At 40.7% G+C, this 27,021-nt stretch overlaps 1 protein-coding gene across 6 annotated transcripts in view; it reads left to right on the top strand.

Annotated features, from left to right (window-relative positions):
* Nucleotides 1-5,411: 5,411 nt before the first annotated feature.
* The window catches only part of hspa12a (heat shock protein 12A), a 39,556-nt gene continuing 17,946 nt past the window's right edge, over nucleotides 5,412-27,021 (top strand). For 3 of the 6 annotated variants that reach the window (XR_003671826.1, XM_028423518.1, XM_028423523.1), the window contains exons 1-3: nucleotides 6,271-6,376; nucleotides 22,773-22,849; nucleotides 23,778-23,902. Coding sequence is in view for 5 of the 6 variants with exons in the window: in XM_028423518.1 (XP_028279319.1) it covers nucleotides 6,310-6,376; nucleotides 22,773-22,849; nucleotides 23,778-23,902 (269 nt within the window). In the remaining variant the exon portion in view is untranslated. Of the gene's footprint in view, nucleotides 5,740-6,270; nucleotides 6,377-10,948; nucleotides 11,038-22,772; nucleotides 22,850-23,777; nucleotides 23,903-27,021 lie in introns of those variants that run through there. The other 3 variants (XM_028423519.1, XM_028423521.1, XM_028423522.1) reach the window with 3 other exon arrangements.

A 27,021-nucleotide genomic window follows, 5' to 3' on the forward strand; every position in this document is an offset into this window, starting at 1 on the left:
TTCAGGGTAACACTTGGTTTATGTTTAATACCTTAAAATATGTGAGTCATTTAAAAAACAGAAATAAAAATGAGCTGCTTCAAATAACTAATACCTTGCCTTGAGGTAGCCTCTACATATTTAAAAGGGATGGAAATGAAATTTCAAAAAATCCTAATGAAAGCCGATTTATTTCAATAAATGTAACAATTACACTTGCTGGTTTAATAAGCCGCAATTTAAAATACCCTTAAATTCACTTTTTTTTGGCCATGACCCAACTTAACTAGTTTTGTAATTCTTTAAGTTTTTCCTTTTCTTTCCTTCTTTTTTGTGAGAGCAAAACTTTTCCCATGACTGTAAAGACTCCGCTGTCCCTGGTGGAGCAAAAACACTTGGCATGTGTTTCTATATACATCTGGGAGGGTCTGTGAGTAAGTGACCACTAGATGGAGTAAGATGCTGCTCGTGCTGATAAAAACCACATGATCACACACCCTCAATGCAAATGCATTGAAGCTGTAAGTTTACACTATTTTAAACATTTAAATATACTTTCACATATGGTCCACTCATCACCTGCAGCGACATGTCTGCCTCGAGTCCATGAAATTCTCCTAATAAAAAGGGCCACATGACATGCACAGAGAAGAGTGTGCTGTTATATTAAAACAAAAGAGATATTCAGACTTAAACTAGTCCAAACTGAATTATGACCCAGTGTCTTACAAAGATCGGGCAGTTTCTGAAGACACAGCTGCTCTGCTCAGGAACAGTGGGGGTCTGACCTCACAGCTGGGTGGGGGCAAGGCCATCAATGTGTAGTGAGAAAGGTCACAACCAAAAGCCGAAAGGATGCAAATTAAATAATAATGTTGTGATTGTTTTATAAAAGTCACAGTATATATTCAGCTAATTGTGACTGTCTTCTTCAAAATAGTCATAAATCATTGTATTTCCTTCCACAGTGACATAGATGACTTAAGTAATCATCAAAACCATTTAATAATTGTTTTATCATGGCTCGAGTTTGAGATTATTGTTGCTGCAGTGGCAGAAATCATCAAACCGGCGGATGTGTGAGGTAACACCTTCCTGTGACTCCTGCCACATAGAAACTAATTCAATCAACTACAAACTGTGGACTCGAGCAGCAGGATACCAGGCTGAAGCAAACACAATGACATTTTGGATGAATAATTTGAATTAAATATTTAAAATGAAAAAGAAAGCGTATTTAAATCCAATATTTGTTGCAGCTTTGTTAAGGTCGATGGCAGTGATTTAACTTTTTGGGATGAATAAGTGAATCCATGGATTTATCCACTTATACATGTATATTAAGATATTAGTCTCTACGTTTTCACCTTTACGTTTAAAAGTAAAACTGAATATAGATTCGGGGAAATGTCCGTATTTATGCATCTCTACTAGCTCTGTAAGAGCGGAACTCTAGTTGCAGCGTGTGAAGGAGGGGGAGGTATTTAAGCGCTGCACACTGTTTGAAAGAGACGCGCGCACTAAAAACTCCAGCTGTAAAAAGCTTTGTAAGCAACAACAACAACAAACCTCCAGGTGAATCACTGAGTGCACTGAACAATGTTTATGCTTAACAAATGCTTATCGTGGCGAATGAATGTTAGCGTTTCAATTCCACATCAACTACTGTAGGCACACCTGTAAGTAGCATAGCATAGGCTAGCTTAGCCTAGAGCAACACACACTGACACGAAGGTAGAGCCTATATATCTTTGGATTTATCTTTGGATTTATCTAGGCAGCGCAGAAAGCAAGCTAATGCTAAAGCTAATGGTCACAACTGCTGCAGCCAACAGCGCCAGGATTCAGTGGTGTGTGTGGGACAGAAAGAGTAAAAGAGATATTTCTACGACAGACATTGTGAAACAGGAAGTCCTCTGGGAGTGTGGATATTTTAATATATAGGTACGTTGCCTTTAATTTGTTACGATGCAATGAAAGAGAAGAATGCTTTATACTGTATGTATGTTTGTATTTACATGAGAAACATGATGATTAATGGACATGCTGTCTTTGATTTAAGTTTAAAACAGGAATATTATCATTATTTATTACCTTTTCTGAACTGTATTTCACAAACTAGTCAATTTACCAGTGATACATCTGCTCACTGACTGCTCCTTAAAGTATTAGTAAATAAACTATAATTGCCCCAGAGCCAAATGCTTTTTCTGCATTATGATGGGTCAGATGTTTTTTGAATGATTGTTTTTACTCAGTGGTTGCATGACTCAGTCTAATAAAACATCCACATAGGAATATAGGGAGAGCTCCAGGGTTAGCCATGTTTATATTGTACAGGACTATGCTAACATGGTATAAGCAGTGTGTGTGTGTGTGTTTTCATGAACTCGTGTTAAGACAGCCTTTTTTCTACTTACAGTATTTAACCACCAGGGACAACACCATCCATGAGGAGACAGACTGAGGAGAACTGCAATAATGTGAGCAGTGCACAAATCACTACTTTCAATACAGAAGGTAATACTTGTGGTGTGTTAGTATTTATGAATTATTAATCATTCTTATCATGTAGGGTAGAATACCTCCCAACCCACTCCTTTTTTTAAAAAACACAAGCTCTTAGAAAAGCCTGTTACTGACCTAAACTAATGTTAATCTGAATAGGCAGCAAAAAAGCATACAGTCACTGATAATAAAAAGTCGGTGCTCACCAGTAAAATATAGGTGAAACCAGGGTGATATTTGCAATAATATTTACCTAACAGGAATGGTCCTATGTGAAAAGACATTTTATTTTATTAATAGTGTCACAGACGATGTCCCAGTTCATCTGCTGGTGGCCTCACTTAAATGCTGTGAGCTGTCTCTTTTTAAGGACAACAAGGTAATAAGGTAATGAGCGCAGTGCATTCTGGGTGTTAAAGTTTGACTTCTTTGGCATGACGAAAACACATGGTCTGTTGTCTCAGGCACCATTTTTCTGATAGACACTCAAGATTTACTTTTAGATAAGTTCATCTTTTCAGTCATAAAATATCACATCAGGAGAGACCCCCCCCCTCATCCATCCCCCTTTATTTTTTGACTCACCAGCCTTTATACAGCCTGATTATATTAGCTGCAAGACCAGATTTGTTGTCATGCCAACAAGCCAAAACAGGATTATGTAGGTTTTGGGTATATTGTGGCATTCAAATGTGAGGACCTATAGGTTATATTTAATAATTAAAAAATAAGTGAGTAGTCCTGGATCACTGAATCACTCTATCTCAGTAGATACTTGAATGTTTGCTTCAAAATGCGAGGTCAGACTTGCTGACTCACTGGTGCAACTGAAGCAACCTGAAATGTCTGCACGTTCACTGTTTGCTGATTCATCTGTACATCAGATGAAAACACTGATAGTCAAACTGCTCTTAGACTTTTGACAGCTCCAATTACTTAAAAGCAGTAACGGTATCTTCACAGACATTTGGTGCCATAATGTGTCATTGATTTGAAGAGGAGACACTCCACTTTTAAGGATCTGGAGGTAAATTGTGTCATTTGGGTTTCCCCTCGAAGTGGAATGACAGCAGCTTTCAGCACAGCTGATCTGTAAGTTTTTTATTTTCCTGAATACATGTTGAACTGACACTAACCTCTTGGCACACAGTGAGTTTTGGGGAAGTTTAGCAGCTCCAGGGTGTTCAGTCCATTCATCCATGACATCCATGTAATTTATTCAAATCACTATGAAACAGACATCATTTTATGTCAGTTGTTGAATAGATGATTGACTGTTCACCTAAACTCAAACTTGAAATTTTCCCAAACTTTTCTTGGCTGAACAATCACACCTGACATTGATGGGCTTTTCAAACATAAGTTACAATACATTAAAAATGTGACATGTTATCACATATTTAGTTATAAACCTGGTGTGTCCTGTTTTTAGCCTAAATTTCACCTGTCCCATGAGAAACCGTCCAGTAGCCCATATGTTATGTTATGATAAATAAAATTATTAATGCGCTGCATTGATAGTTGAGGTTTTGACATGAATTTTGTGTTTTCTGTGTGTTGAACATGTATTTACATTATTTATTCACAAAAACAATATAACAGGCCCTCTTAATAGCTATATACAATCATTCATTATGACGTTCTTTTCAACATACAGCTTTAACTGGCAACAGTATGTACAGTTTCTTTCATCTGAGCCACTGAAGCTTTTAACTCCTTCAGAGCAGTCATAGGTTTCGGTGGACTCCCTCACCATCTTATTCTCACCCTGTCACTCAGTTTGTGAGGTCAGCCAGCTCTTGGCAGATTTAGAAACGTGCCATACTGCATAATGATGGATTTATTTAACTCGGTGTCCAGGTGTGTTTATATGCTACAATCACTTGATACACATCAGCTGCACTCAGGTGATCTTTATTTTACTTATTGTGGCACTACTGGCATCTAGTAGCTGGACCTCTGTTGAATTAGGTCACTTAACATGGGGTGAATGTTTCTGCCAATATTTTACATCTTCAAGTAATTCACATTACTTCACTCACATGAAAGAAGCTTTTTTTTCTTGTCAAATATGACACTGACCATGATTTCATGCATACAAGCAACAAAGGGGGAAACATCACATGGGGGGTGTTTACTTCTTATATGGATTGTAGCAATGCCTATGTAACATGGCTATGGCCCATTTTCCCACCACATGTGGAGCTTGGACCATTTGTCAATTTCAAGTCTTGCATCCAAGGATGTACAAAAAATATGAAGTGAGACAGTTTTTTTAAATAAAACTATGACTGCTTTTCATATATGCACTGTTTAGTATGTTAGAAAGAGAGTGGAGAGTACCAGGATGTTTAGTAGTATGCAAGGCAGCGTACTTTTCGGACTATTTTTACCCACAATCCTCTGCTCAGAGGTTCAATACATCACATGACTGAGCTGCCAAGCTACCACATAAAGATAATATAAAGATGATCAGATATTAGAGGTAGTCAGATGTCATTTGTTAAAATATAGCACCAACTATTTCATTCATTGTATATATGTGTAAACAAGGGAGTCAAAGTTCAAAGTGCTGTGTTGTGTGTAGACCCTGAGATGCAGTCTCTGGTCCAGATGTTATTTTGTTTGATTCTGTATGTTTAAAATGACTCATCTAACATGTGGCATAAACCAGTCATTCATTTCAATATTAAGGAGGAATAATGGCTTTAATTTCACTTAATCAGTAAACAGATGAGTGGGTGGTCGGGTAAGTGTTTACAAACATCATAGATGTTATGATTGATCATGTCCTTGACGTGTACGTGCGCGCTTCTTGAGGCACAGCATCCCTGTGAGGGCTGCAGCAGACCGGGCAGCGGCAGCATTCCTGGCCCGGACAGCCGTGACTGTGATGGGAGGGGCAGGCAGAGCGGCGGCAGTGAAGTCTGGGGTCCAACATCCTCTCTGCTGAAGCTCGCTGCCCCCGTCCTACTCCGAAAAACGCAGCCCCGGACCCCTGACCCCCTTTTCATGTGATTTTAACGCGCTCTTCATAAAACGGGAAGCGGCGACCGGCTTGAAGTGTGCGGCTGACGCCGAGTTTGCAGCGCCGGGCTAGTTTTTGTTGATGTTTTTCTTCTTTGGCTCGGTGTTGACGGTAAACCAGGAAGATTGCTTGGTGTAGCTGCATCGGAGAGAAGGCTCGGGAGGAGGTGAAACTGCGGGAAATGATGAGCGAGAAGGACGCGGCGGCGGAGAAGATGATAACAGGTGAGTTAGCGAACGCTCCATCTTTAAACGGGCTTTTTGTAGTTTTTAGCGTCACGTCTGAGAGCAATTAACGCGGCGCACGTGCGCAGTCTGTCCTCGGTGTGGTCTTCTGCGGGACGCGTGCACGTGCACGGGACTGAGATTTCAGAGGTTGGGGTTTAAAGTGGAGGCTTGCTGCGCACTGTTCGTGCAATACGACTGAATTCTGTGTAATGAAACAGTCGTTGCGACACATCCACTGCCGTACGTGGAGGCTGAATCAGCCACGAAGCCCTTACTGGGCTTTCCAAGGGCACCCGCAGTGTCCAGGACCTCGCCTACGGGCCTGCGCGGCGCAGAGCTCCTCTCCTTCTCCACAACATGGCACTTATTAAAAGTTTATCACTGTGGTGTGTGTTTGCCTCCTGGGGGTGGCGTGTCGGCCGTGCACGGTCCGCTGGAGAACAGATACAGTTCTAACGGTGCAGAGTTTGGTCACGTGACTCGTCCCACCGGAGTTGTGACTCAATGCAGCAGAATAAGTCTGCACCATGTCCTCAGGTAACGCAGTCTTCGTCATCACCAGCCCCGATGGAGCTTCCGGTGTCACTAATGTCCACCGACACGTCTTTAAGTAAACCTGCATCGTCTTCATCAGGTACACGCTGCGCTGTCAGGAGGAACCTCCACCGTAAAATGCTGCAGATTGTTTTACATAATTTCCAGCTGAAGGCTCAAAGGTAGCCAGGTGATGCCACGTTCATTTTGATGACTCCTGCTAAATAGTCTGACATCATGTGCTTTGCTGCTATGCACTGTTTAATGTGGCTATTCACTGGACTTTAGCTTAATTTCCCACCAGAGGTGCAGGGAGCAGCCTTTCTGGGGGCTTGGCAGCTCTCCAGAGTTATGTAATGCAGCTGATTGAGGCTGCACCCCAGTGATGCCCTGCAGGGACTTTGTGTGACTTCAAAAACTAAATGAGGCGTGTTGTGTTGTTGAACGGCAGTTTTGAGAGAAAGAATTTTGCTGTTGGCTGCTATGGGTACTGTAACCTGTCCGTGCTGTTATCTGGATGTTATTAGCTGGTTGTCAGGGTTTATTCATTCCACTTTATGGGTGAAGCAAATTACGTATGATTTATTCTTGCTGGTGTAGTGCAGTGTTTGCTTTGCTGTGTTAGTCTTGATGTAATTTCACCGAGCGTGATTTCTCCCATGCGTCAGGAATGCAGCATCACTCTGCTGATCTTTCCTGCAGTGAAGCCGAACTGCATTAATTTACAGGAGGATGATGCGCAATCACTGTAAAAACACAAAACTCAGAGCCAGATGTCACAAAGTGGGATGCTTTGTCTGGATGCTGAAGACATTGTGTAGAGTTGCATCATAATTAACACATTTTCTGTTTGTCTCTCTATGCAGTGCGGCAGAGTTTGTGTCTAATTTCATTTACTTGGACAGTCATTGCCCTAATGTGTGTTTATGTTACAGTTACCCTGCAGCACATAGAGGATAAAAGAGCTCTGTGTTCAGCACAAGGAGAGCATACATGTTGTTCAGGGGATTCCCTACCATAAAACTGAAAGAGTCATAAACTGAATGACCGTGAAATGTCTCTTTGCTTTGCATTGATTCAAACACACATTTCTTCCCCAGTGCTTTCTCCATGTCTGTGTTGCTGTGTGATGAGACCTGCTGCTCCTCCTCTGATTGGTCAGCTAACAAAAAATTGCTCAACTAGCACTTTTTCCCCCAGAGAAGTTAAACCTCCATGGTATTTACAGACACAGTAACTACAGTGTTTTGTCTGAATCTGTAGGTAACATGGCAACCTGTACTTTAAGAGGATTGTTTGATAAATTGTAAGGGTCTTCCTTTTCATGGGTCAGATTCCAGAGGTCGGTTAGCCGTGCTGAATGCTGCAGCGATCTCGCCCCAGCCCTGTTCTAGATTCAGCACTGATTTCTGAATTATTTCATACCTCACATGGCTGTAGCAATTTTCACAACTACAGAGGTCCAAAAAGTAAAGTTCCTAAAATTAAATATTGAATATGCAAATTGCATTTTATTATAACCATGATTGTAGTGATCAGGAACAGCAATCCACTGAAAGTTTCTACATAAGAGTTCCTCTAAAAGATTTTTTTTTTCTTTGAAAACTTTACAATTAAAAGTGCAGTAGGATCTGAAATCTTAGCTTTTTAAGATAAGGTAATAATATAAAGGAACTGTACTTCATACATTGTGCAAAGTGCAAATCAAGCAGATAAATAATTAGATAAATGTGGACCTTTTTGGCTGCCCTGGGCACCCGTACTGTAATTCTTGCATCATCTGTCTTGACCAAGCTTTTTTAGATGGCAGCTCACTTTACTGGAGTAATACCTCCTCAGAAACAATGCTGAGGTCTGGACCTCGAGGACCTTAATGGTAGCTGTTGGTGTGCCCACAACCACCTCATTCATTGGGCCATTAAACACAAAAAAACAGCCTATAAGGACCATGAATAAGCCTCACTGTTCTGTCAAACATCTTGCTCCACAGTGAACTTTTCCAGACAGGCATTTGCTAGTGTAGAGGATTAACACATTCAGACTGTAAATCCAAAAGGACAGTATTTTAGGTATTGATGTCCTCATAAACTTTTCAATTGTGTGATCAAAGGCTGCTTCTCTTTGAATTGCTTTTTTGATGAGGCAGTGGTTTTCACTACTAAGGGTGAGTTGATGGCTGGTGTAGTATAGAATTGAGAATGATGGATTGGATTATTAATAACAGAATAATCCAAAGAGGAGTTATAGGAGTGATGCCTAGAAAAGGTTCAATCTTAGAACCACATCATGATTCAGTGAAAGGTGAAGGAGAATGCTGGTTTAACTGCTGCTGCACAGATGAGATGAAGCTGCTGAGTGCAACACCCACACAAACAGGGAGCTCAGGAAAAGCAGGAGTCATTGCTGAGGTCGTGACAGTTTATTGATGTGTTCTCTGCGCTATAGTGCAGTTCAGGGTGCTACCATGGCAAATTGTTGTCAGCTGGAGCACCACTCAGCTGATAACCTCGACCATAAAAGACGTTTCTTAACACCAGGAGTAGTCATTTCTAATGAAGTGTTCCCGCATGTGCAGGTCAGCTTCAGGCATATCGGCAATCTTTTTACACACCCTCAAATACAGCTCTGCTAAAACTTAAGGAAGGAAAATGCACTCTTCCTAATCTTTGGCCACAAATTGCTTTGTCTTACTTATTTTGAAAAGGTAGATTGGCATACTTCCATTCATAAACAACCATTCTACTGAACACTTAATGCCACAATGCTGTGAGTTTTCTCTGTAACAGTAATATAGAAGTATAGAAGTAGTAGTATCCTAGCTGTGGGCCAGATGTTTCCAGTGTGAGTTTAAGGAGCAGTGGGGGTTGTCTGGCTCCTAAACATGATGTTAAAATGTGTAATGTGTGTTGCTTTAGCTACCAGAGAGAGGAGTATGCCCTTCAGGATACAAATGAGCCTGTTGTGGTCTAAGGTGCACGGCGCTCTGTGCATGCTATAGGTGGCTAGCTGGTTGGTGTCTGCATACTTGGACATGTTCCACATGTGGAAGTGATACACTTCTTGGCGGGATACAGTTCTTTGTGGACATGAGCAGCTTCAATCCTTTAGTTACAGAAGTGTGCTGCTTTGGATTAGTGTGAGTTTAAAAGAGTTACTGCTGTTTTCTGAGACTTATATTTGACAGACTTATGTGATGTGGAAACGCTGACTGTTCAAAGAGCTTTACAGGTGAGGGGAAGCACAGATTTTAATGCTGTAATTTTATTTACACTCAGAGTTCCAAAACCAGCAGGTTTGAAATGCATTCTTTAAAATGTCACAGGTCTATTTGTGTGTCCCATAATTACAGCATAGTACAGTACTGCACTGTGACAGCATGGGTTTCATTTTTCATCATAAAGTTCCATCAGTCTCATTTTTTCCTTTGAAAAGTCTCTGCTGCAGCAAACCAAGTTCAGTTGTAACTAAGAGAGCAGAAGCTGAATGAGCTGAAACCCAAAAGGCACTTAATTTACATACCTGTGCTCAGCAAATGAAGTGGCTATTGCATGTTGTTGACGTCTGTCTGAAAAGTGCCTTGGTGAAGAAGAGGGGTGACAGACAGGGTTTGGATTGTGGGGGTAGGGGGATTTAACACCGTGGAGACTCTGTTCACATCTGGCTGTAACATGTGTCTGGGTTTATCTGATTTGCTGTAAAATGGTAATCTCTAGATCAGGCAATGTTACAGGTCTGAATCTCTTTCACGGAGTGTGAATGAATGGACATTAAGTTTTACTGTAGTAGTTTTAATCTCTTCTTAATGCTTTATATTTCTGCATTAAATCAACCCCCATGTACCCCCATGTAGCCCTCTGCGACAACGCGGAGCCCTATGTTTTTGCCTGACACCTCCAAAAAATTGTAACTTTGCGTCAAGGCGGCACAGACCACAAGCTCTGTGAATGGTTGGCTTGGTAGCAACAGATTTCCGCTAGTTCAGACTAGGCGTTACAAGCAAGATGCTACAAAAGCTTCAACTAGTCCAAGACAGCATTCCCAGGCTGTATGTGTAGGGGGTCAAACAGCATGTTGATATGCCCCCTATGAAAACATATTTTTACCTCTTACCACAAACAAACTTGTTGTACAAATGCTTGCATGAGTTTGGTTTGTCTATTATAGACAAATGGAACCAAGAGTGTCAATTGTTTGCTCACCCGCGTTGCAGTATGTCCAAAAAATCTGCCCAGCTTTGAGTGGCTTTTTGGAACCTCTTGTTTCAAAACCATTTTCACCAGTGTTGCACCACTTCATATAAAAAGCAGTATGGTGTGACCCAATCCCTACCCCCACCTGACCAAAACAAACTGCAGCATCCCACTCCCAAAATTAGAAGTCATGGGTTAGAATGCTGTAATGAGAATGAGAGCAGGAGGTGTTTTTCAGGATTGTGTCACGTCTCTGACATGAGCCATGTGGAGGAGGAGGTGGTGATCCGTGCTGTAGCGGGAGGTACCGGATGGGGGAGGTGCTCCTCACTGGCCATCAGATAGGAGCTGGGAGAGCGGGAGGAAATAGTACTCATTTGGAAAACAAAACATTGTTAGGAAGTCAGTATTGTGACACTTAAGCACATTTTTTCTTTTGCGTTGGGTAATGTTTTCCTCCCACTGACTCTTAGACACTCTCTCATTACGAACACACACCAAAGGCAGGAGGACTTCAAAAACAATGTGTTGAGCCTCTTTCGGATGGTAATTGCTTTCATATGTTGCTCTGGTATGTCAAGTATGTAAATCAGCAGTGTTTGCTTTTTGGTCAAAGTGGTATGTTCCTTTTGCCACCGCTATAAAATTTCACAGATACATTTTATAAACCATGTGATTTATACAGAATAAAAATGCTCAGTTCACTAAATCTTTCAGAAGTGGGCAATTGATTTAGGTTTCAGTTTCAGTTCAAACTTTCTACCACATAAACCGTTGTTGATAGTGTACCCACGTACTTTCCAATGCAAATGGAAAACCTTTGTCACCTTGTTCTTTAACTAGCTAACTGCTGGGTCACTTTATTCAGGCTTTGGTGCATTCTCTGCAGGAACAAAACACAGTGACAGAGCTTTGTGCAAATGATCAGAAACCTGTATACTGATAGGTAAGCCCTGTCTATAGCCTACCTGGTTACTAATGATGTGTGTAGATGTCATCCTGACGTGCATGTAAACATGGTGTATTTGCTGTCTTGTACTTACAACAGTTGTTTTAACTGTAGCAGTTGGTGAAACGTGGAGCTTTTGAAAAATATGTGATTTGTTTTGGCCAGATTATAATGAAGGCATGCACACACATTGACATTTTCAGGGCCCAGTTTTCACACATGTGCCATGGAGCTGAGCACTCGATCAGTTTCAGAATCAGTATGTCAGTATACAGATGCCTGTTGTTTCCTTGTACTTGCTCCACTTGACCTAGCCTACGTGTCTGCTCTGTCCTGACAGTTAGCTCTTGTTTAGCTTGGCGGGACATGTAGATGAGAGAAGAAACAGACTCTTTGGGAGGAAAAACTTCATTTTCCAGTGAATTGCATAAGACCTAAAAGTATGTTATATTTCATAAAGCACGTCCTACATTCCATTCTGCTAAAGTATCCTTAAAATGTGAAGCTGCACTGCTGAGCTGTAAATTCTTCCTCTCTTAAATAATTCATAGGCTGTTTAAATATGCACACACCCCAAGAAAAGCATGGCTGCAGAATCCAATCTGAAACATGGAAGGGTGTGATACAATCAGACATACACTGGACAAAAAATCATGTTAATCCAGATGTGTTGAAAATGACTGCAGATAATGACATGTCAATGCGGATGTCAACACAATAGTGATCTATTTTAGTCTAGTCTGGGTTAAAGGAATTGTCCTCAGTAATCAGGCAGCATTGGAGTGGAGCTTTTGTTGTTATCAGTTTTTTCCATTACAGACAGGCAGGAAGGAAAGCCATTGTTCAGCAGAGAGTTTTTAGGCATTTCCTCAGTGTGACCTCTTCAGGAGCCTGCCTCGCTCTGTTTTTCTGTCAGAAATCTCTCTTCATTGTTTCACATAAAAGTCTTTGTTTCTTTGTTGTAATGAACAAAGCTCGATTTGGGTCTACATCTGTTTGACTGCTGTTACACCATGTCTAGCCACTTTCATGGGGAAATGTGAAGGACGTTTGAAGATTGGTTGGCAGAAGGAATGAATGATGTAACCCTAGAAAAAAAATGGCGTATCCTCGGTAAAAAGAAACAAAGTTTAAACTTTCCAGTGCTACTTGAATGCACCACTGGTTTATCAGAAACAGTGTACTAACAGTCTGGTACTAACATGAATCTGTAAAACAATTCTGCACTCCACAGTGTAGCCCAAAACTGCTTGGGGTTCAAAGGGTTAAAAGTCCAGTTGCTAATCATGAATCAAACTCTTGTGCCCTCTGAACAGGTGGAATTTCTTCCAGCACAGAAAAGGACTCAGGTCAGATTATAGTAATATAGAGCAAGTATCAGATTCAAAGCAGTTCCCTTTCAATCCCTCGAACAGATTGCACAGTAGTGTTAGAAAGGCAGCAACATTACTGCAGGAAAGGCACAAATCTCTCAAGACTGCAAGTAATCCTGTATCCTGTTTGTAGTTTGTAGTACTGAAAGAAAATCATTAACAATATAGGCACCACTTCTTCCACCTCTTGTTGTCTTACTTGCAGGTAAAACATGCGAAACCTAACAAGCTCTCACCTGTGCAAGCTGGACTTTTCTCACATAATTTCCAAATTCTTATATTTGAGTTTGACCAAACATCTGGAATGCCGCTGTAGTTTATCTATTCTATGTCATGCAGCTTTGCTTGTGTGTGGCTGTACAGTCAACAATCAGTGCATTAAAAGAGGCAATTCAATGAAAAACTATTGATAAATGTAGACAGATACATTTGCCTTATTTTTGCTGCTCATAAGACCAACGGGATCAGTGCAGATGCAGTAGCCATGTCTTATTTGAATTTCAATGCTTGTTATTGTTTGTAGCTATCATTTTGCAATTGTGTGTTGTGTATCCTTGCCCTGCAGATCTTCATCGGCCATTTTATATCTCCCAGTTCGCAAATTGTCATGATCCTGCTGGGCTAACTAACTCCAAGCCTCCAAACTTATAAAAATATTATTCAAGATAGCTTTGTAAATTGTCCTGTTAACAGAGTTGTTATGACTGTGCCTACCTGTACCAGGACGCAAGAAAGCTTAAAAAAAAGTAAAGGCTCAAAATCCATCTCGGAAGGGAGCTATTCAGGTGGTTTAATCAGGGCGCCTGCTAGATGCCCACCAGGGGAGTTATTCAGGGCAAGTCAAAGTGCAAAGAAAGAGCAGGGCAGACCAAGAATACACTAGCTGGATTAAAAATCCCATCGTGCCTGGCTGTTGCTGGGGAGGACATGTAGAGAAGGACGTTCTCTGTATTCTGCTGTCACTGTGTTTGACCTGGATAAGGGTCATCTCATACAGTTAGCGTTTCTTATTGCTGCTTGTTTGTCCGGTCTGAGCTCCACCCAAGCGTGTTCTGGATTGTCCTGCTCCAGTAAGTGCCAGACCAGGAGGAGCAAGCTTTAACTCATGCACAAATGTGGCCTGCCTTTCTCAGGTGATAAGATGGCAGGAACGTATTGCTGTGCAATATAAGAAAATCCTTGCAGTGGTCAAATACTCTTCAGTCTTACTAGCATATGTTTTAAAGCCTGCTTAGGCAGACACCCCGCTGCCTGATTGAGCTCAGTGTGAGTGTGGAGCAGTCCACACACAGGATGGCTTCATCAGTCACAGCTCACTAAGCAGCCTGAGTGGACTGGAGAAACTTGAATCATTTTATTCATCAGTCCAATCATTTTCAATCATTTCATCTGTAGTAATCATTGCTTTGCTCTCACACTTGATGGGGTGGTTATATTAACCCACTGCTGATTTTGTGATTGACAGCGATTGACCGACTTAGCAGTTGACGTAGTGTCATGAGGTTGATTGTCAATCCTCTGCCTGACTAGTCAGTGTGTTCTTTATGCTGTAGTTCACAAAGAATGAAAACAAGAAATCTTGGGACATATTGATACTTACTGTAGGTGTAGTTTCCTCAAATTAAACTCAAATAACTGTGTATATAGTTAGCAAAACTCCTGTTCATTCTGCCTCTTAAATACAATGTGGGGGTTTTCTGATATTATGGTACTCCTGTAGGCTATTTGCAGGCAGCAATTTGCTCATATTTTTACACCCAATTGCTGAGAGCCTCCAGTCCTTCAGTGCAATTAAAATAATCATTATTAATAAAAGAATGTGATTTGGCGACTCCTCACATGAGTGACACTGAGCTGCTATTGCAAATGGAAACTCCATTACTAGCTTTCGACCACACAGCAGACGTACCTGTCCATCTTCAACACTTACCTGACATGATGACATCATTTTATTCTATATAGGGATAAGTATTAGTGTGAACTTACCTGCCTATCAATGTTCACCTTGGGACAATGCTGAAATGTTATCATGCAGCTGATATCAGCCAATTCATTCTGTCATTTTTGTGCATTTCTAAAAACAGATTTTTGCTCAAAAGCAGTGACTTCATGACAGTCATCACAGTATTCGTCATTATCACAGTGGTAGCCTGTGCATGCAGTGGGACATGACATGTAGCACTTCAGTCATAGACAATATGTAAAATGTAAACAATAGCAACAAAGACTGATGTTGAAGACTGTGTCTCCCCCTTGCTCAGTGAGACTCAGACAGCACTAATTAGCAAAAACCTTTTAAGTAAAAATCATGTAAAGACGTTTACCTCCACACTGCATCATAGATGTGATGACATGAAAAAAAGACACATTTAGAGAGATTTTTTTTATATAGGTAGAAAGTTATGTATGAGGGAAGATATCCCCTAACTGAAACACAGACCTGAAGTTGTTTTGTGCAGCATTTTGTAGTTGGCATAATCACAGTAATTTTCCACATCACATGTGCAGTTTGAGTTACCAACATGTGTTGACTGTGTATACACAGTCTATATGTTGATAATCATTGTAAGCTTTTACTTTTAGGTTTTAAGTTTGCAAATGGTCCCTAAAAATCCATTCTGTTGGTGCTTGAACAGTCATTTAAAAGTAAAATAAAATGTCCATAATAATACAAACCCTCTGATGTGAAGCCCTAAAAATCTTATCAACCCTGAAAAAATGAATATTTAATAACTATGTCTGGCAAGAAAAATCCTTTCAGTAATTCCATAAAACTAGCCTCTGGCTTCCCAAAGAAGCAGATAAGTAACCTGCAGGGATGTGAATTTGTTTTGCGAGTCGGGCACAGTAACATCAGAATTTAAATGTGAAAATATGTTAGAAAAAGTGTTAGATTAAGCATCTGCAAACTGTTATTTTTGAAAATATGTTAGCACTCATTCTGCAAACCACAGTCATTGTAGACAGTGTTTGCTCAGGTTTCTGTGTGTCACGGTGTGTGAGGACAGGCTTGTGTGTAGTGGCTGCAGCTGTTGTCAGGCTGTTTCTCTGTGCTGCACTGTGTGTCTCGGCTGACAGCCAAGTGGATGCAGTCAGCCGGGGAGTGTGTGTCTGTGGGGTGGGGGTCTCTCTTGCTGCATGGCGTGAATGAATGGGACCTCAGATGGCAAGAAGAAACAGCACATTCTCTCCTCGAACTCATTTCGCCGCCGCCCTTATGAATGTGGCTCTTTGATAGCTGATTTTTTGTGTTTGTGCCGCTCAGTGTGCTGCAGTGAATTTAATGAGGCTCCTCTTCTTGCTATTGTAGGTAACAATGGCTCCTTTGCTTTGTATCTGTCTTAGACGCCACTGTATCAGGACATTATCATTAAGATTCTTTGTGGGTTTATTCTGAGCCGATTTGCACTTTACAAAAACTTACCATACAAACTATTTAAAATAAATAACAAAACTGAACCTGACCTCAGAAATTGATTTGATTTGAAAAAAATTTGATATTAGAGACACTGAATCTTTTCAATAAATCTGCTTTGTGTGCATTTTGATGCAACTTTAACTGATGAAAACAGATTTTTCAAATACATTTGATAGTTACAGTACCTGCTTTCTCACCTGTAGACTAAGCATTCCAGCCCTACTGTCATTCACTCTGTATATACACCGCTCAAAAAAATAAAGGGGACACTAAACTAACACATCATAGATTTCAATGAATTTAATATTCCAGTTGAAAAAGTTCCAAATTATTTTCCCTGGTCTGGATTTGGAACCATGAGAATGTTGTCCTCAGGGATCTTCTCCTAGACCTGGATTAAAGCATCAGTCAATTCCCGGACAGTCTGTGGTGTTGGTGGATGGAGCAAGACATGGTGTCCCAGATGTGCTGGATTGGATCCAGGTCTGGGGAACAGGCAGGCCAGTCCATAGCATCAATGCCTTCATCATGCAGGAACTGCTGACACACTTCAGCCACATGAGGCCTAGCATTGTGCCTCCCCACACCATCACTTACCCCCACCACCAAACCGCTCATGCTGGAGGATGTTGCAGAAAGAAAATGCAAAAGTGATCAAACATCAGGCAGAAAGGATGAGAGCAGAGCAATGGTCTGTGGTCAGCACCTGCAGAACCTCTCCTTTATAGGGGTTGTCTTGATAACTGCCTCTCATTTCCACCTGTTGTCTGTTCCATTTGCACACCAGCAGCTGAAACTGATTCACAATCAGTGTTGATCCTAACTGGACAGGCTGATTTCACAGAAGTGTGATGGACTTGGAGTTACATTGTGTTGTGTTACCTTTATTCTTTTGAGCAGTGTATGTGTGAGTGGGACAGGGAGAGTATAGGGTTCTTATCTAAGATGTAAAGCTTTTTACATACACCACAAGAACAGAAAAAGCTGTTCCTTTTCCTGCGGTGGCAAGAACAAAAACAAATGACATTTCGTTTAAAACTCCTTATACATATGCATATAGCATGATAATAGATTAAGCAATAGGTCGGGCAGAGAGTATTATTTGATCTGTTTCATGTCATGTAATATGTCATGCAGTAGTCTTGTGAGTTTGATAAAAATCGCACTGTGTATAAAGGCTTCTGGACTCATCTCATTGAAATCGGGCACCAAAATGCCATCTTTGGCTTCATATATGCAATGTTTTTATACACTGATCATGTGTCTGTATTTGGCTGAGACTTAACTCTACACCTTCTCTTATGCAATATTTAGACTGGCTTCTGGAGTATCTGGAATTTTTATTTATTTCTTTTTTATTTTTTTTGTTTTATTTTTTCTTTTTATTTATTTTTTTTATTTTTTAAATTTATTTTTACATATTGTGTGTCACTTAAGAGACCTGACCTAAGTACTTAACCCTCTATTATTGCTTAATGGAGTTGTCTGCACTGGTGTTACAATGTCAGACATGATTGGAAGGATCTAAAGAGGGATTTGGTCATTAGATCGTCTTCCATCGTTATTCCACCATTTGTGGGCTGCTTTATGGCCGTTAAGTGTGATTGTCTCCAGTCTGACCTCTTGACAGCACCACTTTCTTACTCTTCCTGTTGGAGATAAACCTAAGGAGTCATTTGTATTTCTACAGAACTGAAGCCAGTGGTCCAAATAAAGGATGTTAAGACCAATGAGGTCATCTCATTCAGTTTCTATCGGGGTTATGGAGGCTGCAGTGTTCCTGGTGACGTAGCGTCTCCTTTTAGTGCGGGTTAAAAGCATGAACTGTATTGGATTAGCTGCTGTTTTCACGAGGCAGACCCTCTGTGAAAGACCTTAGATCAGCAGATCAAAGGGCGCACCGGTGTCAGAAAATGACTTGCCTTATTTATAGATGTAAGCTTTTAAACCAGCAGGAGCTTGTTTTCAGTTTGTGTGTTTTAAAGATAAAGTAAAGGTTTCTGATGATTTTACTAACGACTCGGTCTTTGAGCTCCAGTTGTTTGGGGAATAGCTGGAATGTGAGGCCAACAGGAAGTCACTTCTCCTGCTGAGAGGAGAAAAAATAAGAGTCTTTGCACCCTTTTCAGCAGCACAGTGCTGAAATGTCAACATGAGTGCAGAAGACATTTAAAAGCATACAGTTTCCTGTTTAATTTTACTCATCCTTCCTTTGCTGTGAAAGGATGGAGGGTAATTTGTTCTGTATTAGTAATCATGTTAGTGGAAATTTTGTAAAAAGGAAAACCAGTTATAATCTGAAAAGTCATGAATCGCTTTATGATTTCTGTCTGATATGCAAATCCTGGTGCAGTCCTTTTTATTGAAATTATGCAATAGTATTTTTGAAACAGACCTTGAATTGTCAGGTTGAGGACTGTAATACTGCAAGAAGCTTTTCAGCATGTTTGCCTCCAATACACACACGGAGAAGAAAATAAATGGAACCATATTCAGCACAGTTTGTGGTGGAGCTGCTGCAGCATGTTCTCGGATGCTGTGATAAAAGCGCACAATGATAAACTTTGTCATGCCTACCATAACACCACCATATGTGTTGCTTTCATTATTACCAAAGTATGCAAGTCCACCACCTCTTTTAAAGGAAGGTTCTTCCAGCGTAACATAGATGGCTTCGTTGACTCTTCTTTCAAACCATCTTTCCTCTGTCTAGGATGTGGACACTGTTGTCCTCAAAGGAGTGTCCTTTCTCGTGGAGGTGGAGGTGAACAGCTGAGTCTTGTCCTGAGGAGGTGGCTCTCCTGTGCTGAGCCATTCTTCTGTGGAGTGGTTGTTTGGTTTCTCCAATGTACAGATCAGAGCATTCCTCGCTGCACTGGACTGCATATATCACATTGCTGTGTTTCTCCCTGGGAGTTTTGTCCTTTGGGTGAACCAGTTTCTGTCTTAGTGTTGTCATGGGTTTAAAATGGGATGTCATGGTTATTGAAATCCTGCCGAGTTTCTTTGATACTCCTGACATGTGTGGGATGACAATATTCTTTCTCCACTGTTGTTGTCCTTTTTTGTGTTGTTGGTGGGTCTTGTTATTGTGGCTTTGATGAGTGCCCAGTTGGGAAATCCACACGTTTGCAGGGCCTTCCTGATGTGTTGTTGCTCATTCTTCTTTCCCCTCCGAGCTGGTCGGTAAAGTTTGAGCTATGTGCTGCAGGGTCCTGGTGACTGCAACTTATATTCCAGTGAGTGGTGGGATCTACAGCTACATAACAAAGAAACATTTTGCTGACGAAAACATTAGCAATAAGCACATCTTTGCAGGTCGTTCAACTCCCGGACAATCCCTAGTGGCTTAGCTAATGTTGAGAGTTTGTGCTCCCTCTATATCAAGGTAGCCCTGTTTGTGCTGTTTTCATGAAAAATCTTATATTGAATAAATAATCAGCTCTTCTGGGGGTCAGATATTGACGTGTCGAATACTAATGTCATTCCTGTGTGTTTATAATTGATCATTTAGGCAGGAGTTACACATGCGTGTAACTCCCCTTAACTCCCTTATGTTACTTTATGATGCCTCAAGTTACTGATATATTACCTGGCTGGTCCTACACAGTTATTGACTGAAACTTGAGCATCATACAAACATAATGCACATAACTTTATACATAAAAGGGGCGATATTGCTAAGAAGTACCTGTCATGTACGTGACCCTCAGCTTAAAGTACTCGATCAATAGGTTGTCATTCTCAGCTGCTTGTTTAGAAAGGCAGGAATGAAATTTCCTATTACACACAGGTAAACAGACTGTGCTAACACAATGAGAGAGGGTAGTTCAGCCAATCATCAGTAATACAGCACTATTAAAGCTATTATTTACTTCAAGATTACAATCACTTTACTTCTCCATTCGTGATTTGATTTTTATGGCAATTGTTGGAATAAAAACTCCAGGTTGTAAAGGTGATTTTGGGAGTGGGCTTCCGAGGCCGCAGAGAGACGAGCTGGATGGCAGCTAGATGGAGTCTAGCCACAGGTGGTCTGTAATTCTGCACCGTAATTGCCTGGCAAAGTGTATTATGGGTCTTCAGACCACTCATCCACTCTGTAGGGGTGGACAAGAGAAAAGGGTAAGCGAAGCGGAAAAATAGGATGGATAACATGATGTCCCATCGTGAGACAATTCTGCCAGACACTTACAATATATCGAGGGAGTATTATTATTGTATGTGTTCAAAGAACACTTTCAGTGAAAGCTATTAAGCTAGACTAATGAGAATGATGGTAGCAAATGGGGACACAATCTCCAATTCAATTGAAATGTCACAGTGTTTAAAAGACAGGTGAAAAAGACGATTTCTGCTCTTTGAATGGAGAAGATGTTGTCAGTCTGCAGCTCTGCTCCAGGAAAACAGGCATCAATTCACGTCTCAGTCATTTACAGTCTTAGGTTCAGGGTCAGAGGGAGGACGGAGCCTCTGGAGTCATTGGGTGTTCAGTGTCGGGACCACTTTCAAGCACAGTCTGCTTACTATTGCTTTTCCAAGTTTCAAGCAGCGGCTAAAAATTGGGCCAGTCCCAGAAGTTAGCATCAGTATAGTTGCCCTCACAAAGAGCCAGCAGGATTATTCCATTATCTTTTCTTTAACATGACTTTGTTCAGCAGAATAATCCTCACAAACGCCACTTAATGATATAATCGACATAATTAAAAAAATGTATTCTATAAACACCACATTTACATGACTCCAACATCACCACCTTCACCTGTTAACGATGATGGTTAATGTCCCAGTCTCCTTTAAAGACATTTTAGTATTAACTAACACATTTTGTCATAAAATAAATCCTGAAATGCTCTTGTAAAGAACTAAAAATAAAACTTTAGGCAAAGACAACAGTAGGTGCTAAAATGTTAATGTGTTTTCATTCCCATAGCTCAAGTTAAAGGTGAATTTCCTCTGAGATTTAGGCTATTGGCAATAAATGAGCAACAAACTTTTGTGTTTGTCTTTCATACAAGCAGTATGTCCCAATAGTTTCTCAGCAGAGCCGCCTCTTTTATTATAAAGCCTGATTAAGAAGGCTCATTAGAAAAACTCTTCCACCAGTCTCGGTGATCAAATCTGCACAATTAGCCAGGATAGCAATTTGTTCTGCTCTGTTTCACTCTAAATGTAGCATTGTGCTCGATGTCCACAGCTGATCTAAGACACTGCTTAAGCTACATTTTCTCCGATAAGCTTTAAATAATTCCATTTGCGTTTGGTGGCAACATTTTGGCCCAAAAGTACATCTGTCATCCTCTGGTCCGCAGGAGGATTAAGTAGACCCCATCACAGTGGATTATATTCATTAATTCGTCAATCAACGGGAGATTTGTCTGCAGTAATTTTCATCATTAATTCAGTCACTTTTCAAATAGAAATGTCAGATATTCTCAAATAAGAGGATTTCCTCTGTAAAGGAACTGAATATTTGGGGGTGGGGGAGTAATGGGTTAGTTTATATTATTAAACGAGGTGAAATTAGAATGGATTATTATATATAATGGGTATCGTCCCCTACTTCCCTTCCTAAATACAGAAACCACCATACTTTCCATAATACATACTAAAGGAATATTCCGCTCTAATGTTGGAGTGTGTTGACAGAAAGTTCTGAAGGGTAAATGTCAGGCAGGCAGCTCCCTCTGCTGTTACAAATACCTGGATAATCTCAGTATGATTAGCAGCTACCTGTGAATCTGTCTCCTGCCTCCACTAGATGGCTTTGATTGTCATGTTAATCCCATATTGTTATCTGGTGAGAGGACCAGATGGTCTCACAGGTAGAAAAGTGTGACATAAGTACAGACGATTTAGAGGGAGTAGCACACTTTTACACACAATTTCTGTGTAAGTGGTCTCTCTACCTGGTGGGCTGGTCATTTGTAATCATTTTAATTATTTGACATGATGGAGGTGTGTGGGGAGCTACGAGTCTTCACATGTGATGTGACACTCCCCTTTTTCTCCAGTCATCCTCTGACTCTACCTATTTGACTTTCTCCTACTGGATGCTGTGATTGGTTTCGCCTGCTGGTTATGGACAGCTGATGTTTTTGATCTTTGTTCGATCTCTGACCAAACTCTATCCTCGGTAATTCAAGCTTTGGAAGTCCATGTCAATAAGCTTTTAGTCTAAAAAGACCTAACTAAGAGTTAGTCCTCTGGGTGGACCCTGTGCGGAGTATTGGCTGGTTGTCACTCTCTTCCTGCTCTGTGCGCACTTGAGAGGTACGTGCATGATGGCCGAAGTCATAGACCGCAGCTCGTCTTCAGGTCCATGTGATTGGGAGGCGTGGCTTCGGGGTGAGCTCCGAGAGAAAGGAGCGTGTGTTTACTTTAGAAATCTGGCTGACTCACTGTTTTCACAATCTCCTACCCTACCTTTAAGGAAAGTACCTAATAATCAAAATAGTGTGTCGTACAGATGTGTGTCTCAAATATAACTAATAGTGTACAAATGTGTGAAATTATTAGTGTCAGTAATTACCATTATAATTATGTTTTTTTGTCTTTATCTACAGATGAGATGGCAAATCCTTCTCCAGCAAAGAGCACAGGGGACCCTGGAATCACCCCTCTGTCTCCTTCACACACACAGGTGATGCAGAATGACTTCTTCTTTTTTTTACCACATATAGCATTCAATCTGTAATAAGGCTTGTTGTGCTGTTAGCAAGGGCCTCTCATGGTTTGCTTTTATTCATCTTTGTGTCTACTTTGGACAAATAAATTCAACCTACCTCTCATGCAGCATTCCCAGCAGCCCTTAAGTCCTTTTTTAGTTTTAGAGGCACATATTTCTAACCCCTTGGTGAGAGTCGAAGAGAATCTCATTATTTATATATATTTTATCACATTTTAGTACAAAGCCTTGTATGTTTCTGTTCCCAGTAAAAAGTAATGCATTTTGTAACCAAGCAGGAATCCTTGGCTTTTCATGACAATCTTCATTAGTAGGTGAGCAGCTGGTCAAGACCGCCCAGTCATTGTTTTTAGTTCCTTTTTTTGTTTTTTTAGAGTGGGGGGCTGGATCCCCAAAAAGAACATCTGCAGTCCAGCGTATTCACATGGTTTTTCCACACAGATAAAGAGTGCCAAAAATGATTATGGATGCTATTTATTTTATTTGGTCTCTCAATGAGCTAGTTACAAGGGACAGAAAAGAAGGAGGTAGATATAAGATAGAGTTGGCTGAGACACACACAGAACTGAAAATTCCATATACATGGCATGACAGGCACCTGGATTTTAGAAGAGCAGTTTTTTATTGAAGAAAAAACGACCAGATTGGATCAGTTGCACAAACAGTGTGCAGGAGGAGAAGAATTTCTGAACCAACAACTCTACAAATAACACAGAACATAGTTTACACAACACAGTCATCCTACAGTTCTAACAATAAAATGGAGAGTGTTTATTCTGTGTTTATTCCTCGCTGTTTTAAAGTTTCTGTGTTGAGTTGTTGTGTAGTGCTGTAGTCTCATCACATGTCTTAACCCTGTCAAACTCTACCCTGTGCACCACAGAATGACACCGACCAGGTGCCATCTGGACCGTCCTTTGTGGTGGTGGTTGCCATTGACTTCGGCACCACGTCCAGCGGTTATGCTTATGCCTTCACTAAGGAGCCAGAGTGCATTCACACTATGAGGTAGGCCAGCACTGCATTGCAGAGGAGGAGTGTGGGGGTGGGCAGAAACGATTACACAGTCTGAGTAGTGATCGTGGCCTTCCTGCTTTGAACACAGTAATAGCCCCCTCACACGTTTAACGTTATGTTTAAATGCGTAGAATTTTAAACATCATGAACTCATTCTCATGCTGAAAACCAATTGTCTTAATCAACTTTGTCAGATAATATAGACCGACTAATATGATATGAATATGAATACTCCCACACCATGAGTGCCTAAAGCCACTCATGGTGTGGGAGTATTATAGTGTCTTATTAATCCTACAAACTTGTGGATACAGTTTGTTGTTGGTGGTGAAAGAGGCTGGATTTAGACTCTGAGAGTCCTGTGACCCTTTAGGTCAACTCAGTGCCTGGCACCACAGGGGTTAACGGCTTCCATCCCACCACCGGCTGACAGGTGTTTTAGCTGACAGCTAGTTTACAGCTCGTGTGATGCTTCACATTCTTGGCATTGCTGCACTGCTAGGATTCATTCATCTATGTGTATCCTTAAATCCCTTTAAGTACGTCCAGCAGTGTAGTGTGAATAGTCTAATAATGCAGAGAGATGAATGGGGCCTTACCTAAAGCACCATTGCTCATGTCTGCTCCTCAAAATCTCATTTACCAAAAAATGGTTTCCTTTACCTGTATATGAAATTAAAAAGTAGCCATCTATGCAAAGCACAAAGTAACATTTCTGAAAGGAATGAAGTTGACATCATACATAACTTCTTTGTACACACATCTATAAAATGGTATAAAATGAAGGTAATTTAAACTGTACATTTCGAAGGTTGCAGCCTTTATAAGTTGATAGAATTACTCTTTTGTGACTTCTGTGATGAGTTGTCAATGTGCCCTTTGTCGGCTGGTATCAAGTTTGTTCCGAGTTTGCTTCATTTAGAGATCATGCACTGTAGTTCACTGAAGTCCAAGGGCCTTGGAGGTACCTAGTACTCTTTACAGACAAATATGTTTTAGTGTTTTTCTTTCTCATCTCTTGAGGAATTTATTTGGATTGTGGCGCATTGTACTTGTGCATAAGCCATCCTATTTGACATTGAAGATTTATAGTGAATATTACCTGACCACATTTTATCCTGGGAGCCAGGTAGCTTTAAAGGAGTTTTTAGTAACAGAGGAACTCTGTAAGGGTCTAGTCACACTTTTAGTTGGATTCAAACAAACTCTGGTGTGACTGAGTGAGGATGCAACTTGGTGCTCACTTCATGGGTGCTCACACATTAAACAAGTGGGCTGAGACTCCGTAAACAGGCGGCTCTCGCTCTGCTTCTGAGCAGGCTCTGATATAGTTCAATGGAACATGAATATTTTGCATGCAGACACAGCCTTTCATTCTTCAGGCCAGTTACAGATACTTCTTGATTTCACTAATGGGCACACACGTTTGTGCTCCCTTTTATTTAACATTATCAACCCTACCTATATTTGGAGCCAACCCCTATAACCATCATATAAAATACAAAACACCAGGGAAGAAGAACAAAGGCATGTGGTTTAAAGGTAATCGGAAAAGAGCCAAACAACATTTTAAACGTTTTTCTAGAGGCAACATGTCAGCTCAGGCCTTTTGATATTTCCCTAGCAATTCCCTTTTCACAGAGGTCATTAGCTCTAACTTGTATATAGAACAGAATCAGATATTTTCGCTCAGTGCTACTACATTTGCAATGAAAACAGCTCCAGATCTCTCTGATTATTTAGTTTTCAGTGAGACCCTCCTCTGCTGAAATCCTTACCCAAACAAAGACCGGACAGAGGCTGCCTGTGTTGTGTCAGGGAGGAGGTTTTTTGTTTCCAGCTAGAAATCCTTGAATAGCTGCATCAGAGGGGTGGCGGTGTGCTCTGTGCTAGCATCAGACATTCCTCATCCTATAGGCCGAACATTAGCATTCATCAGTAGGAGCAGGACAGCCCCACAAACACAGAAAACAGCCTGAGCTGCTGACAGCTTTCTGAAGGTAGAAGACAAAGATACAGCATCTGAATACTCTAATACAAATGTTCATTCTGCTTCAGCACGCTGCAGCTCTGAACAGAGGAGCCAAACTTGGAGACATGCTAGAACTAAGATGGTGTACTGCTTGTTTCCTCTGTTGGCCATGTGTTGGCCAAGAAACAGAAACCAGAAATGCAGCAATTTGTGTAATGTGTAATGTAGCAATTGTTTGTATAATCAGGGCACTTTGTAAAGAGAGCTTATTGCCAGTGTTGCTCCCTGTTTAAATAAATGTGAATGATGGTTATAAAATTCTCAATCTTTAGAAATAAGGCCTTGTACTCTTTAAGTTATTACACATCAGGTTTCATGAGACAATTTTGTTCACAATAGAACTGACTGTAATCCCAAGCTTATAACAATAACCATCCTGTCCTTCTTCCAGTGAAGCCATTCATTATTGATAGTCTAGCATGATTCACTCAGGGTGATGTGAGGCCAGGCTCTACAAATGTAATGTTAGTGTCGAAAGGACAGGCTTAAAGAGCCTGCTATTGCACATGTCTGATAAAAAGTCACTGTAATATTTAACAAGGCTTTTTGAAAGTGTTACTGTGTTTTTTAACTGAGGTCATATTTCTCCATGATAAAAAATCTTTGGTTTCCTCCTTCTATTGAACAACAGCAGTATTCCTGGCGAACAAGAAATATCAGTGCAATCTTGTGTGACATCTGTGAATGATCTGTATACAACAGCAATGCTGGATAACAGTAAAAGACAGACACAAAAACAAAAGGAGAAGCATGAAAATGTTTCTGAAAGCGGTCTTACAAATGCTGGATTAGGCCATACTACAAAACGTACAACTTACTCTACATACTCCACAGTCATAGACCCACAACTGGCTGGATTAGTCAGTAGGTGTTGTGTCCAGTAACATGTGTTGGTTCATGTCCATGTAAGAGACAGTGACAGATCAAGTTGGCCCCTATGTTGCTACACAGCTTTGGTGCTTGTAACATTTGTTGTTGTTGTTATACCATTATTTATAAAGAACACAGCTTTGTTTTCTCTCCAGGTGATCAGATACATTCAATTTCTGTTGTACATAGTATTCTTATAGTGCAATAT

The sequence above is a fragment of the Parambassis ranga genome, chromosome 15 (genome assembly GCF_900634625.1).
Source record: "Parambassis ranga chromosome 15, fParRan2.1, whole genome shotgun sequence".
Lineage (NCBI taxonomy): Eukaryota > Metazoa > Chordata > Actinopteri > Ambassidae > Parambassis > Parambassis ranga.